This window comes from Peromyscus leucopus, chromosome 3, assembly GCF_004664715.2.
Source record: "Peromyscus leucopus breed LL Stock chromosome 3, UCI_PerLeu_2.1, whole genome shotgun sequence".
Lineage (NCBI taxonomy): Eukaryota > Metazoa > Chordata > Mammalia > Rodentia > Cricetidae > Peromyscus > Peromyscus leucopus.
The window spans coordinates 92,005,274-92,022,455 of record NC_051065.1 but is presented as its reverse complement, the minus strand read 5'-3'; the positions used below and the strand labels follow the sequence as shown (position 1 = coordinate 92,022,455).

The 17,182-nt window shown below is 35.4% G+C and overlaps 1 protein-coding gene across 1 annotated transcript; it reads left to right on the top strand.

The window, feature by feature from the left end:
* Positions 1-291: 291 nt before the first annotated feature.
* Positions 292-767, top strand: LOC114710174 (cytochrome b-c1 complex subunit 7-like). The gene has a single exon (XM_037203442.1). The coding sequence runs from the start codon at positions 391-393 to the stop codon at positions 628-630; it is 240 nt and encodes a 79-aa protein (XP_037059337.1). The 5' UTR covers positions 292-390; the 3' UTR covers positions 631-767.
* The last annotated feature ends 16,415 nt before the right edge of the window (positions 768-17,182 follow it).

Below are 17,182 nucleotides of genomic sequence, written 5' to 3'. Positions count from 1 at the left end.
ATATATCTAAACATAGAGCAAAAATTAGGATAAGAACAAATAGCAAAAGCAGTTTGCTGTTTGAAGAACTAGAACAATACTATCTTTTTATGCAAAAGACAAAAGGTTTATGGTCTATGAAGGGAAGTAAAGACTATCATATTAGAAGTTTTTTTCTCTCGCATCATCTTCTGAACTTTGTCTTTATCTTCTACAAACTAGAAATTTTAATAAATGTCATTATTTAATATAGTTTGAAACCTAATGAAATGTATTTAAACAGATACAACATAGAATTCTGATGTTGAGGTCAAAATGGCGGGCCGACCTGCTGTTGCAGCATCAAGCAAGTGGCTGGATGGTTTTCGAAAATGGTATTATAATGCTGCATGATTCAACAAACTGGGGTTAATGCGAGATGATACAATATACGAGACTGGAGATGTGAAAGAAGCCATAAGAAGGCTTCCTGAGAATATTTATAATGACAGAATATTTCGAATTAAGAGAGCTCTGGACCTGACCATGAGGCATCAGATCTTGCCTAAGGAGCAGTGGACAAAATATGAGGAGGACAAATTCTACCTTGAACCCTATCTGAAAGAGGTTATTCGGGAAAGAAAAGAGAAAGAAGAATGGACGAAGAAGTGATCTTGTAGTTGAGATCTGTGGATGTGCATGGTCTTAGCATGTTTTTATGAAGTTTCAACTTGAATCACAATTTAAGAATTATTTGCTCTGCAGAGGCCTCTCTTTAAATAAATATCTATTGTAACCATAAAAAAAAAGAATTCTGATGTTGGCTCTAATTTTTATGACAAATAAAATAATCTATGCATGCAGCTTGTTAGATGACCAAGATGAAAATAAATTATAGAAAATCAAATATAATCAAGTTCATGTACAAATTTACTAGGAAAGTGTCTGTGTTGACAATTTTTACTATTGATTTCAATTACAAGCTTGAGGTAATAAAAGTCAATTTGTTTACTTCACTTGCTAATTTTGTTCCATGGGGATCACAATTGAAAAAATATTTGTAGATTATTAATGGATATATCTAGACATGCATGTGCATGTGCGTGCGGTGCGTGCACGCACACGTGTGCACGTACACACACAATTATTTCAAAAATTAAGGCAACAAAAATTGAAAATATTTCAATTGGTCAAGATAACAGTGTAATTAATTTCAGAAGATTTAATTCTTTAATCCATCTGGGAGATGCCAAGACAATTTTTAGGTGCATGTCCCTGAAACAATCAATGATTTATTAAGAGCATCATTAAGATCCATGACTGACTTAAAATTTTAATACAAATATTCCAAAATCAGTGTGTGGAATGTTCGTATGTGTGTATCACTGCCATCTTTAGACACACTATAAAAGTATGATTTTATAACTATTTCCTCTCCCCTTATCTTTCTGTAATGTGACCATATAATTTATCTTGAAGAGGTAAAGCTTGTAATTTCAAATCCAAAATTCTGAGTGACCAGTAAAATATGGAAGAAGTTATGGTGCACAAAAAATAAATATAGCCCAACAAACTTGAACCTATTGGAGAGAATATTAATATTTTTGGAGCAATAGATTTCTGTTACTCTTTGTTCTGTGGGATGAGGTTAAGCAAACTCAAAATCTAATGGTGCTTGTCAGAATTACTGAAGATGTAGATGGTCATGAGCTAACTGCACTCTCCACACATCTTTCTTCTCCTTTCTCCTATATACTTTCTGAGAATGTTATATCTGAAAACTATCGTGATTGAACACTAAGATTTTTACATGAGGAAACTAGTGATTTTGCCAAAAACAATGATTGGCTTGTCTAAGATTTTATGAAAGAAATTCTAAAGCTCCATTGGATTGTGCCCTGTGTATCACCAGCATCTGAGAGGGTAATGTTTGACTCCCGACATGCCTGCTGAGCTATTCTCAGAGTTCTCTCCTATTATCAAATATAAATCTTTATTTATTTTTTTTTTTGTTTTGAGATAGACTGGCCCTCAAAACTGTTATGCAGTCAATTCTAGTCTTGAACTTTTACAAAAATTTAGTGTAGAAATTTATGAATGCTCCTTTCAAATTTAATTTTGTAGATTAGATTAGTTGAAGTAGGAAGTTCCACCTTAAATGTGGACAACAGTCTTTGTGAGACTAGAGTCCCAGAACTACATAAAAAGTAAAAAGTAAATACAGCATCAGCATTCATCTTTCTCAGCTTTCTGACTGTCGACACAATTTTATCATCCACCTCCCACCATGCCCTCTCCATCATGATGGTCCACATTCCCTAGAGCTGTAGTCTCACAAAAACCCTTTGTTCATTTGCATCTGTTATGCCTCTGGTCACAGTGATGAAAACGTAACAAATATACTTACAGTTCTGATTCTTGAATTTGCCAATTTAATGGCTCAATGCAGATCTTACTTTTCCCAGGATATACAGAGCCCACATTCATGCAGTGTAATCTACTTACCAAGGAAGAAATTCAGAGGTGATTATAACACTCTCTGTGCATTACTATAACTCAGTACTAATTTTTTTTTGTTTCTCCCATGAGAAATATTTACTTCTTTTCATTCATGAATATTTGAACTTTTCTTTAAACCTATTTTGGTTCTTTAGTTATTCCACATCTTTATACCATTTTATAATTCATTTAATCTGTATAACATATTGGAGATATAAATCTCAATTCAATCTTCTGCACAGTTATTCTGCTAACTTTTATATAAGGCTGTATATATGAATTGATGGATAAGAAAGGCTCTTTGAACTTTAAAACTTCTCTGCCAACAAAGAGGCAGGCAGGTGTGCTGGTTGGTTTTTCCATATTGACACAAAGCTAGAGTTACTTGGAAAGATGTATCTAAAGTGAGAAAATTCTTCCTTCAGATAGCCTATAAGGAACTCCATAGGAAAGTTTTTTGATTAATGAGTGATATGAAGAGCTTCCCCACTGCAAGCAGTGCTACCCCTGCCTAGGCAACCCTGGGTTCTATAAGAAAGCAGGCTGAGCAAGCCAGTAAGAACTGATCCTGTATGGCCTCTGCTCCACTCCTATCTCTAGCTTTTTCTGTTTATGAAAGACTGACTGTAAACTGAAAGATTAACTAAACCCTTTCCTTCCTCTGTTGATGTGTTCATGGTGTTTATCATAGCAATAGAAAGCAAACTGAGAAAGCAAGTTAACAACAACAAAACCTTCCCGTACACCATAGTGAATTCTAGCAATAGTAAAGCTATGAGGGAAAAAAGCTGAGGCAGCTTTCCAAAACTCACAACATCAGGGAAAACTTTGCAAGAATCTTTCCCTGAGCTAAAATGTAATAGGATAAAAGGAGCAGGAAGTGTTCTTCACTAGAAACATTAAGGTGGGGGAAGACATGTATAGACACACATACGTACAGAGACAGATACACACACACACACACACACACACACACGTTGCTGCCCCTCATCCTGAAAACAATGATACATTTTACACGTTTGAGGTTGCTGTCCCTCATCCTGAAAACAATGATACATTTTACACGTTTGAGGTTGCTGTCCCTCATCCTGAAAACAATGATACATTTTACAGGCACTCAATAGTTGTTGAGAATAATACTGGAATCCAGAAAAGAAATGTCAGAAGTTATGAGCCTGATACAATATATAATAAATTTCAACTGCAAAAATATCTGGCTTCAAATAAGTTGCTTTACAAGTTTGAGGAATTCTGTCTCAGTACTTTCAAAGAGCTTGAAATGTGTCGAGCTTTGTTGATGCCCATGGGAGGCCTGTCTGTTTCTGAATGGAGACAGAGGAAGAGTGGATGGAGGAAGTAAAGGGGAGGTAGGGGGAGGGGCTGGGAGGAAAAAGGAAACTGCATTTGGGATGTGAAATAAATGAAAAAAAAATAATTAATGAACAAAAGAAGAAAGAAAGATGAGCACTGTTGACTTCCAATCAAGGGATTATGATGGTAAGATCCAATCCAGTGCTTCTTAACTTCTGGACACACTGGGCACTAAAGTTAACATTATAGATATTGCATTTGGCTCTGCCAATCTTGACATTTTTATGAAGTGCCATAGGTTTGCTTTGACATTCCTACATAACAGATAACCTTGCATTCCCAAAATTGTTTGATCTTTCTTTCTTTTTTTTTATATTTTATTTTATTTTTTATTTTATAATACTATTCAGTTCTACATAATAGCCACAGATTCCCTTATTCTCTCCCTTCCTGCCCCCCTTCCCTTCCCCCCAGCCTCCCCCACCCCATTCCCACCTCCTCCAGATCAAGGACTGGGATCAACCTGATAGACTCAGTCCAGGCAGGTCCAGTCCCCTCCTCCCAGGTTGAGCCAAGCCTCCCTGAATAAGTGCCAGGTTTCAAACAGCAGGTAGATCGCTGGGAGTCTAATTAGTGAGAAAGAGGAGGGTCTATATGAGCGAGAATTGTTGAAACCAAGGTTGGATAAAGCACAGGGACAAATAACCAAATGAATGGAAACACATGAACTATGAACCAAAGGCTGAGGGGCCCCCAACTGGATCAGGCCCTCTGAATAGGTGAGACAGTTGATTGGCTTGATCTGTTTGGGAGGCATCTAGGCAGTGGTACCAGGTCCTGGGCTCATTGCATGAGTTGGCTGTTTGATCTTTCTTAATCTAGGAAAATGAGTTTCTCTATTAAGTGCAGCATCAAATTCATCTTCTTCAAAAGTGATATATTTGCCACAATGATTCCTGATTAAAACTCTTCTAGGTGATTCTGGATTGTGTCAAGTTGACAATTAAAATTAACCAGGACAGCCAATTTGTGTTATATGCTCTTTTGGCATCTTTCCACAAAATTTCATTTACCACAAAATTAGTCTATGGTTGTGTATAATGTGTGCAATTCTGCTCTTGTATTTTCTTTTTGAGTAGATAAACATATATTTCCTAATAGGAGAAGAATAAAATAGGAAACTCAAATATGTATTATGAAGAAGGAAAGAATGCTTTGTCCCCAGATTTCATAATAAAAATGTAAGACATGTAGGATGACATTGGTATGAATTTATGCTTTCTAATGAAAGTGTTTAGTTCCTATGCAACTTTTGTCCACTTTATAACAGAGGTTCTGTCTATAGTCAGCAGGGAAGGAATACCACAATTGGTTATTTAAATCTGTTATTGGTTCAAGAATCATGAGCAACTGCCACGTTTATCAGATGAGCTATCTCAGTGCTGGAGAATACACTAGACTATAAGCTAAGTCAAAATTTCAGTTGTGGAAATTAAGTAATTAAGTTGTGGAAATTAAGTTACAATAAATAAAAAAAAGTACTTATGAGGTTTAATCGAGGTATTTACAAATAAATCAACCATATACAGATATCTTTAATGAAATCTTTTTGATAATGAAGGAAACTGACCTTTTAAAATAAGGTAAGGCTCATGCCTGAAATTTAAGTCTTTTTTTCTGGCTTTGAAAATTGCAGTGAGGTAGAAAGATTGTAAGAGCCAGAGAGGGCCCGGCGTTGGTGGCGCACGCCTTTAATCCCAGCACTTGGGTGGCAGAGCCAGGCGGATCTCTGTGAGTTCGAGCCAGCTGGCTACCAAGTGAGCTTCAGGAAAGGCGCAAAGCTACACAGAGAAACCCTGTCTCGAAAAACCAAAAAAAAAAAAAAAGAGCCAGAGAGGATGGAGGGCACCAGGAAAACAAAGCCCATTGAATGAACTAAGCAAGGTGCATATGAGCTCACAGAGACTGAAGCAGCAAGCACAGGGCCTGCATGGGTCTGCATCAGATCCCCTGTGTATATATCATAGCTATTAGTTTAGTCTCTTGATGGAACTCCTGACTATGAGAATGAATGAGTCTCTGATTCTTGTCTGCTCTTGGGACTCTTTTGTTTGATTGCCATGTCCACTTTTGCTATGAAAGTTTTTGTTTCATCTTATTCTATTTTATTTTGTCATGTTTGGTTGTTATCTCTTAGCAGCCGGTTTTTTTTTTAACCTTTCTTTTTTAAAATAATTTGTTAATTGAAAAATTCTTTCCTTTTACATGCTAATCCCTGTTCTTTTCTAATGAGAGGCAGAAGGCAAGTAGGTCCAGAGGGGAGGGAATGTGGAAAGGAGGAACTATAATCATGATATATTGCATAAGAAAATGTCTATTTTCAATAATAAAAGTTTTACTGTTTAAATTGCTATTGCTCTGACAATTCTAGAGAGCTATGCTTTAAAATAAAATGTATTCATAAAGTAAAATAATCACATTTACATAATGCTTAGAGGGATTCAAATACAAATCTCTCTGGTGTCTCTGTCTTTTTGTCTGTATCTATGTCTCTGTCTCTCCGTGTCTCTGTCTCTCTCTATCTCCCTGCTTCTGTCTCTCTTGTTTTGTTCTTGAAGAAAACATTTAATGCATGTATCCCAAGCCAGTCTTGACCTTGCTATGTAACTGAGGTTAAACTTGAACTTTTGATCCTTCTGTCTCTAAGTCCTGAGTGTTTGGTTACAGATTATAGAGTTATGCCATCACATATAATGACTATAAACATGTCCTACTTTGTTGTTTAAGAATGAGAAGAATGACAAATTGAGAAATATTGGTTCTACTCTACTCTATAGGAACATGAGCTCTCTACAGCTACTAACACAATTGACTTTAGGATACTTTTATTTTCTCTTAAGCAAACATTCTACATGTTAACTTTGGCTCCTTTTTTCTCATTTACCCTCCACCTCCAATATAAACAACAGTAAATCAATTTCATGACTCTAAGGATCTGCCTAATATGAACATTTCAAAGACTCATATGAAATATATACAAACATATGTTACACATTATGTTTTACATAGCATAATGTTTCAAGGTTCATCCATACTATACCAAATATCCAAACATACTCTCTTATGTGTAAAATACAATATATTATAAATATGTTGGTATCAATTTTTGTCCTTCTGTGGTCTGATGGTCAATTACATTATGCTTATTTTTGGTTATTTATTAATAATTCTGTAGACATTTATATAAACATTTACCATTCTATGAAATTATGATTTTAATTCTCTTGCATATATGCTGGTTGATTCATGCAAAAATGTATCCACATGATAACCTTTGAACTTTTAATGAAATGCCAGACTAGTTTAAAAAGCTCATATGCCTTTTTAAATTACTTCCACCTGAAATATATATATAGCAGGAATCTTAAAAGTTCTTATTAATAAAATCAAACCGAGGCGAGTTATTGGGTCCATGCTGTAGATCAGAGAGACAGAACAAGCCACATCTATCTCACCTTGCCAGTTCCTCAGCTGGTCCTGTTTCCTCAGACTGGAAGCTTCTGTGTCCTCATCCCAATGGCTCTCAGCTGAACTGATGCTTCAAAGCTTGAATGCTTAACCAGCCAAATGCTGAACCAGCCAAATGCTTAAACAGCCAAATGCCTCTAGTTTCTGTCCTCACGCCTTATATATCTTTCTACTTTCTCACCACTCCTGGATTAAAGGCTGGCTTTCTGGATTAAAGCGTGTCACCATGCTTGCTGTTTCCAATGTGGCCTTGAACTCACAGAGATCCAGAGATTTCTATCTCTGAATGCTAGATTAAAGTGTGAGTGCCACATTTTCTAGCTTTGTATTAGTGGTGTCTGTTCTCTGACCCAGATAAATTTATTAAAGTACACAATATTTTGGGAACACAATACCACCACATATATATATATATATATATATATATGTATAGTTGTATCAAAATCTTCTATAATCTCTAAGATAGACATTCTCATATTTGTAAAGTAATATCAAATTATGTCTTTACTTATATTTCTCTGCTGGGTCATAATATTGCACACTGTTTCATGAAATTGACAGGTAAATTATATTTTTTCTGTATATTATAGTTTAGTATTGGAGTTTATATGTGATTTGTATGTAGTCCTCTTTCAAAGGAAAACAATAACTACTAGATGTTTTTCAGTTTTCTAAGACACAATATTTCTTTTTGATGGTGGTATTTAGTATTTAAGAGTCTTGTAAGTTTTACAAGGTGCTAATTAGAAATTAAAAATCATATACATATATTTAAGCTTTGCTTATGCTGATGTGTCTGATTTAAGATTTATTAACTCTAAAACCTACATGTAAACAACTGAAAACAGACATAAATAGCAATTTATCACTTCTATATTCAGTTAAGAAATTATGCTATGAAGTTTTATATTACTGCTTGGCAGGTTGATGAGAAAACTGTCATCCACATCAGCTACAACAGTTTTTCCACAGAATTTCCTCTAGAATTCCAGTTCATCACTTTCAAAGCCTTCCAGAGAATGGGTTTTCCTTATAAAAGAGCAGTGCTGAATGTCATCTCTCCTTTGCTTAGCCTGTGCCTAATATTATACATCTCCTCTTCTTTGGTCTGGATGTTAATATTTATGAAGACTCTATTTTACAATCAAAGGCTTTGAGAGTCAGTGATTAATTTATGTCTCCCAGGCAACACAAATATGAAATGGCAGAACATGGATCTAAGACTCAAGTCTTTTGCCCACAGACAGTTTTCAACAAAGAGTATGCCCCAGTATACTTGGGCCTAGTTAGACTGGCTGCTTCACTATGCTTGAAAGTTGAGTTATACCTGACCATTTATGCATTTACTTTTAAGTGTGGTGTGGCATGATGTAGTAGCAGTGGTGGTGGTGGTGTGTGCATGTGTGTGCATTTTGTGCACATATGTGTGTGAACATGTGAAGATAAAAGGAAAACCTCTGATTTGGGGACTTGCCTTCTACCTTGTTTAGAGCAGGATGTCTTATCAATCAAGCTCGCCCATTAGTTCTCAGGAATTCTCCTATTTCTGCTTCCCAGAGCCTTACAGGGTTGGTAGGATTAAAAATACTTCTTACAATATCAAGCTTTGAACCGCTTCTGGAGATTCAGACACACATGCTCACAGATGTGTAAGTAGGAGCTTTACCCACTAAGCCATCTCTGTGCATTTTATTTCTACTAATGTAACATTGTCCTACAGTGTTTTTATTTCTTCTTGTGACCTATATTAACTATTTTGGACAGCTCAAATTCAATACCTTCCAAATATGTTTTCCAAGATTGTCCCAAAGCATGAAGCATGTTCCCATGATAAAAGATTTACTGAGACATTTAGTCAGTAGGTGTGGAGAAAAAGGAACTAAAACATGACTGAAACATTGCTATCCCATATAAACTTATAAAAACCATGAAACTAGAGCCATGCATTGGTAATGGTACAAAGTTGAGGGTCACAAATGCCTTAATTTCAATGAAGGCCAGAATCTGTAGTCTTATACAAGTTCACTTTTATTTGTTCTCTGAGACTTCATAAATATATGCAGTCTGCTTTGACCATATTCACCCCTAACCCCTCATCCAGCTGCTCCCACAGTCCCTCTGCCACATTTCCCTCCCATCGTTGTACATGGTTTTTCTAACCTCCTGAGTTCAGTTATTGCTGCTCATAGTTGCATGTGTGGGGACATCCACTGCAGTGTATCATAAAAATATTGGGTGAAAATATTCAAGGGACTGAGAATATAGTTCAGTAAGCAAGTTGATTCCCTAGGTGCATGAAGATGGATTGCTGCTCATAGTTGCATGTGTGGAGGCATCCACTGCAGTGTGGTCAGCAGACCAGCTGTCACAATACTGAAGAAAAGTGACTCTCCTTTATCCAGTAGCCAACAAGTGACAGTAGTTTCTCAACTAAAGGTCAGGAATCATGTGGCCCTGCTGACTCCATGATGTAATGTTGACTGGCTTAATCTTATGCAGTTCTTGTGTAGGCAACAAGAGCTGCGGTGAGATCAAGAGTGCAATGGCCTTGTCATGTTTGTCAGCTTTGTATCATTACTGCCTCTGTGGTTCCTGATAGAGAATGGCTGCAATAAACTCACCCTAGTTATTTCTTCAGTCATTTATGTAATCCTGTAGTAGAAAGTTTTAAGTGGGGAGAGAATTCAGGAAAGAAAGCAAAGTAGCAACTATATCTGACGGTTCTGGCTACAGTAACTACAGACATAGAGTAGGTGGCTATAACAACTCAATGTGTCAAATTCTAGAGGCTAGGAAGTAGTAGATCAATATACTTGGTTACAAGTAGATGACTTCTTGCTCTGTCCTTACATGTTTGAAAGTAATTAAAGGTCTCCTCCCTCTATTCTTATAACCTTTAATGACCCTTCCCCTTATTATGTCATTAAATTTTAATTGTATAATAAATGTAATCATGTTGAGAATATGATTTCAACATATGAATATTTTGGAGGAGATGGAGGATACATATATACTTAGTCCATACTATAAACTTTTAATACTATTGAAAGTTTAAATTGATAATGTCCCAAATACAAAAAGATGAACTAGAGGGACAATAAATGATGAAGTCAGAAGCTATTGACTGACCAGCTAAGTTTTTAGAAGAATAATGGAACATTAATTACTAATATTTCCCAAGAAAGATGACAATAGGTTGTGGTGGTATTCTAATTGTACTGAAATGTGATTTTGATTGTATGTTAATAAATAAAGTTGCCTGGGGGTCAGAGCTATTAGAGCCATAGACAGAGTGTGGCGGTGGTGGTGCACACCTTTAATCCCATAGATCTCTGTGTGTTCAGGGTTACAGCCAGCATTGGAGACATACGCCTTTAAGACCTAGAGGGCTGTACATACAGACAGTGATGAGGCAGTCACGTGTTTGGGTTTACAACCAATGAGAAGGCAGAACAAAATACTATGAAAAGACAGACAGGAAATAGCTCTCTTTTCGGGAAGCTAGGACCACCGCAGGAGGAAGAGTGAGATTTTAGCTCTGAGCTCTGACCTCTCGGCTTTCTCTTTTACATTGGTTCTGTGTTTCTTATTTAGTAAGATGTTTGGTTACATCTACAATAGATAATAAAGTATTCCTTGGTTTTAAGTTTCTTAGGAACAGAAGCTCATGTGAAGATAAGTTTAGAAGCTTAGAGTCTTAGTTTAATCATTCTCTGTAGTATATCAATAGAGACTTAGAGTGTAATATACTGTTTTACCAATGAGTCAATGAATGATACTGTGTTTATTATTTCAACCCAATCACTTAACCAAATACCCCTCATCCAACTGGTCCCTCTGCCACATTTCCTTCCTATCATTGTACACTGTTTTTCTAACCTCTTGAGTTCAGTTATTGCTGCTCATAGTTGCATGTGTGGGGACATCCACTGCAGTGTATCATAAAAATATTGGGTGAAAATATTCCAGGGACTGAGAATATAGTTCAGTAAGCAAGATGATTCCCTAGGTGCATGAGGATGAATTATTCTCAGTACCATGTATAAAACTAAACAGAGACTCCATATATCCTGGTTACAAATATTGTAAGACACTTGATTATAAGATAAAGTGTGTATACTGTTTGTAGGAAAATGAACTTCTGGAAATCATGAAAATATAGAACAACACATTTTTCTTCCAGCCTACTTCCATCTTTAACATTTACTACTTATAACTTTAAAGAGTGGTCTGTAATAAGTATATAAGAGGATGTATGTTTGTGATGTATCTCTTACACAAAGGGTTAATAAGAATAATCTGCAAGAACACCCAGTTCATTGTCTGTGGTATTAAATGACAGATCACTTTTTGGTTTACCCATGACTCTCCTATGAATTTTTTTTGCCAACTTTAATTATATATATATATTCTATGTCTAACACACAAACAATAGACTGTTTCCTGATATTTATTTGTAGAGCTGGAGAATTACAAGTGATTTTTACTTTAAAGAAATTGCAACATAACAGAAAAATGAAAATTTGAAATATGTGTGTGTCTCTCTGTGTGTGACTATGTTATATGTGTGGGGTGTGTGCACTTGAATGTGTAGGCACACATGTGGTTGTCAGAGCAGTATGTCTGGTATCTTCTATCACTCTCAGAATTATTGTATTGAGACAGAATCTTTTAGTCAGCCAAGAGGCCAAGATTTTATTTATGTCTCTTGGCTATTGAAATGTCAAGATCTGCCTATGTCCATCCCCAAATATTGAAGTAACAGCATGCACAGCCATACCTAGATTTTTATGTGGATTTTGAGGACTTGAACTCTAGTCCTCATGCTCATACAGCCATCACTCTTACACACTTTTGATGATTTAGAGTTCAAAATTTTCCATAAGGAGATTTCTTAGAGTAAAATCCTACTCATTGATCATATGCAGTCGCCTGACTCAGCAGAGCCAGAACAGTATGGGATGGTAGCAGTGAAGAGCACATTTTCTGCAAAGCCCACACTGATTTCCTCTACACAAAGTTTACAGACATCTGCTGGGTGCAAATCTCTGGTGACCTTTGTTAATTTGGTCCAAATTAAGATTGCATCTGGATGCTAAGTTAGAATTTTGGTAATTTTCTGTTTTCAAATTAATGAAGATACCTCCCTTCAAATTTTCCCTTATGCTCATTTTTTTTTTCAGTTCAGTATATTGAAATATGTCAGCATACTGATTCTTCCCCTCTCTTCTTTGGAATATGTAATTTTCTAAATTGACGAAAATTACCACAAACATTTCCTCTTTGACCCAAGAGATAATTAGAAGAGTTTTCTCTTTCTGAGTATCTTAAAAGGCTTTAGATTTTATAGGCCATTTTTGTTTATTTGTTTATTTGGCTTATTGTTTGGATGTTTTTGTTTTTGAAACCTAATATTCTCATATTGACTTCAGAACAGGTACCATAATAGTTTCTAACACTATCTAAAAGTTTTAATTTGTAGATTCATGTGTGTGTGTGTGTGTGTGTGTGTGTGTGTGTGTGTGTATAAAACTTTTATTCACTATATTATGTATTCATTATGATATTCAAATAATTTCACCATTTAATTTTTGCTTAATTAATCTGTCAAAATCTTGTTGAAGTTCTGAGTAAATTCCTTTTAACAGTACATTTAAGTTGATGAATCACTTCAAAAATTCATTCAGCAAATACTTTAGGAATGTCTATGCTAAAAAAAAAAATCTTATGACAGCCAAAAATTCATAGAATTACAATTTATGCAAATGCATCTGTATATACCAAATAATTTTATGTCAATTCTTGTTAGTTCTATGAAGGAAAAAGTATACTCTACTAGAGGTATATATTCAAGGACTTCATGGGAAAAGCCAAGGCAAGGTTTTCCTTTGTGGAAGCATGCATGTTGGCAGAAGAGAGGGTGGTAGAGGAAAGCTAAAAAGCATGTCACAAAGAACTGAATGCAGACAGAAAATTGAGTGAAACGGGGTAAATTCTGATAAACTGAAGAGAAAGATGGGAGCATGAGAGCACATGGGACTGATATTGGGCCTGGAAGTTAGAACCAAGGATTGTGAATATTTTCTTAAAAAGCTAGACAAAGGACCTAAGGAAGAAATAACATGATTTTCTGTTCCTATCAAGTAATTTTTTTAACAGTGAAAAATTTTGGAGACAAGGTGATTTATTTATTCTGGAAGTCTTATTATCAACATTAATACATGTCCTTACCACTGATCTGTAAAATTGAAATCTACGTACTAAAAATATTTGCTTTTCTTTCCATCTATTGAGTTTCCAAATCATTTCCTGTTTATTTGACTGTATGTTCAAATGCATCATGACTTCTTTAAAATTGGTTTACTAGTTCATGTTTTTTCTATGTAAATTGCTTCCTATTACTTCACATTGTGTTTTGCTGCTTCTTGATTTAGTTTTGAGTCCTTTTATAATGGGAATCCTGAAAGTATGCCTTTGAACATTGTTCTCATTGTGTGAACTTCTTAGAGTCTACTTGTGTAAATTATGGCTGCTAGGATGTCATTTCTGATTGAGGAAAAGCCTGAGGATGTATAAGAGCTAGAGCAGAAAGAAACCAATGTATCCAGATTCTTGTCACCATAAGTGTCTAGGAGTAAGTTTTATTTGGGGAGAACCATATATAAGAGAAAATGCAGGCTTTTCAGCATTACCCTGTGCAGACTTCTGCTGGCTGTCTTTACACTAAATGTGGTGATGTGTTTCAAGATTATGTTACAGTAACACTGAAGGCCAGGCTTATGTTGAGACCCTTTAAAGAAAGCTGTTTCTCCCTGATAAAGAGGAAGGCCTCTCTCCTCTAGGTGGAGATCTAACATCGCTTGCTACTTCAAATCTAAAAGATAATCCAATTTGACCTGTCAATCACCTAACCAATGGACCACCCCTCAGGAAGGTTGATCAGCCTTTATTCATGCTAAAGAAATGAGAGGAATAATACTCATTAGTGAATAATTATAACTTTTCCTGTCCAGAAAGCCAATTTAGTTGCAGTTCTTAAAGAGACTGAGCCTGGACACAAAAACACATAATTTTTCTTCATTTTGATCGCTTTTTTTAAGATGCTGCTGAGGACCTAAGTATTTTTGTTGGATACTTTGGGATGTTTTACTCTTTCAATGGCTACTTTCATTTTGTCATGAGGCCTCATGCCTAATTAAAAAGCTGTGACTTTCTCTATTCATCTCCAACTTCCTCTTCTAGGAAGCTTTTGACATGTGAAGGCCTGCCTTTTCTGGACTTTTCCATTCAAGTCTACTAATACTGTCTCTGAGCTTTGTTCTGAGTCCATTCTTGAAACAATCATTTTATGATCAAGACTGAGAACAATGAGAAAGGATACCAGTTTACCTTGTAGCATGTGGTAACTTCAGAGATTTTGGTAACAGTTACATGGACTATTTATGAACTAGAGTAATTTTAAATGACCATTTTATTTCCTGGTTATGCCCAGATACAGGATGCAGATCAGTCATGATATCTTCAGTTGAAGCAATGTCATTGTTATGCATCTAACATCTAGATTCTATAGGGATTTTAAGCTATGTGTTCTAGTATTTTTATATTCATTCTTGTTTTTCTTTAACTTGTTCCCATAGATACTTTCCTGCTCATTCATAAGTTTCTATTTCTCCCTGGGCAAGATAATCTCATGGGTCAAGGGTCATATTCAAAGTACCCCATTGGCCAGATAGCAATATTGTTTGTTTGGATAGTCATTACCTTGTGCTGTTCTACATTGTTTGCATCCCATCATACTTTCTTTCTTCAGTTCTCTGTTTGTTTACAATCAAGATTTTTTTTCTACTTCTTCTAGATGATAAATAATGGGTCACTTGCCATTTGTCATTTTTTTTTTTTCAAATTTAAGGTAAATAGCCAATTTGCATATATGTCTGCTATCTACTCTGGTCTAACTTCCCTGAGAAGTGAATGGGACATTTCTATTTTTACCATTCACCTCATGCTGTCTTTTGTTTTTAAGTAATATCTTTATTATAATAATATTATCACACACACCTAAGAATACAGAGTAATTTTTTTCACTTCAATAATTTATGTTTGTCTTATTTGATTCAATTGTTATTGTTCCTTTGGGGCCATTTTGTTTGATTCAAATCTGTTGCTTGCACTAAGACAATTAACACAAATATCTAGGTATAATCTACATTTATTTCCTTTTAGTAATAGTGATTGGAAGTCGGAAAATGTTTTATCTGGAGTCAAAGCTAAGGCTTTCACAGAATTGCAACACAGCATGGTAAAAATAACTTTTTTGACACTCATATTTGAAGCACTTCATGCTTACGTTGTTCTCACTTGCATAATATTGGATTGCCTCATTTTAATGTAGCCTCTTTAGCAGCCCTGATTTCATTTGCAGACTCTCTTGTTTTATTAACTTTTCTACTTCTAAATTCCAAGATATTTTTATTTATTATTTGAAATTTTATATGTTCAACATGTATTAATCATATTCATTCCCCATCCCCTTCATCTGAATACCCTGGGACTCTTCCCTACACCCCTCCAATTCTGTGTTCTCTGTCCCTATTTTATAATCCACTGAGTTTATGCAGTGCTTTCCATATTTGCAAAGGTGTGTGGTTATCTAATGGAGAAGGGTCAGCTAACAAATCAAATCCCCTTCAAAGCCATCAACTGCTGAAATCTCTTCAGTTAGGCTTGGGTTCTAGGGAAACCTTTACCCTTTCTGCTAGATTGGCTTGATTTTGTACAGGTCTTGTTCAGGTAAACAAAGCTTTTGTGAGGTGATGTGTGTAATAGCTGTGTCCTGTCCAGAAGTCAGTGTTTCCCAGCACTCCTTCCCATACCCTATCTCTTATATTCTTCTTGGCCCCTGTTCTGCAATGCTCATATTTTATGCATGGTATTGATGTCCTATTTTTGGCTGATCTCTTTAGCAGCATGAACAAAAACACTATTATACAGAGGTTTTGAAAATTGAGATTTGTATGAGTATTCCCTTTACAAGTCATAAACATCTTCCATAGAGATTCACATTGAAGATATTTTATAATATAGTCACAATAACAGCAATCTGTATTATTCAGCATTATGTAACTAGTATTAGTTGGCATTTTAGATGAATAAATTAGACATTAAATAATGGTAACACTAGATGCTATCAAGGAGGGAGTCATTACCTTCAGTTTAGTACCCTTTAGTAGCCCATCAGGCTCCAATGGATAATTCCAGTGGTCACAAAAATAACCCTGGTTATCCTTAATGGGTTATATAAAACATATATTTTACACTAAATCAATGTTCTCACAAAATCCACTGACTCTGTTATGTGTTTGTAGTTTTATTTTAAATTTTGAATGGATTATTATGATTTCAAGCATATTTTCATGAAAATATGCAATCTACAATTCCTTATCCTTCTTACTTATGAATTTTTGCTTTGTTGTCTTATGTTTCTTTCTTTATCTTCTGACAGTCTTTCTATATAGCTTAGGCCAGAATTTACATTGCAGTTTGTCTGCCTCAACATTCAGAATGGAGTGCTTAGATTAGAAGTATTGATATCATACTAAATCCTTCTCATTGATAGCTAACAAATGGTAGTCTATATTTCAATCTCAAGTTATAACTAGATACTAAAAGAGATTTAGGGTTACTATATTTGAAGATAAATACTTGTTAGATGATCTGATATGTTTTATATTTAATCACCTTAGAAAGACCCCAAAGAATCTCTCCTCCTTCATTTTCTTAAAGTAAAATTTCAGGAGCCAGGTTTGGAGTTGTAGGCTTTTAATTCCAGGTATTCAGGAGGTGGTGGCCAGAAGATAACAAAAGTTATGGGGCTGGTAGGGTGACT

Bases quoted from the DNA above. Each gene is read 5' to 3' on its own strand.
- LOC114710174 (XM_037203442.1), top strand. From the start codon at position 391: ATGCGAGATGATACAATATACGAGACTGGAGATGTGAAAGAAGCCATA.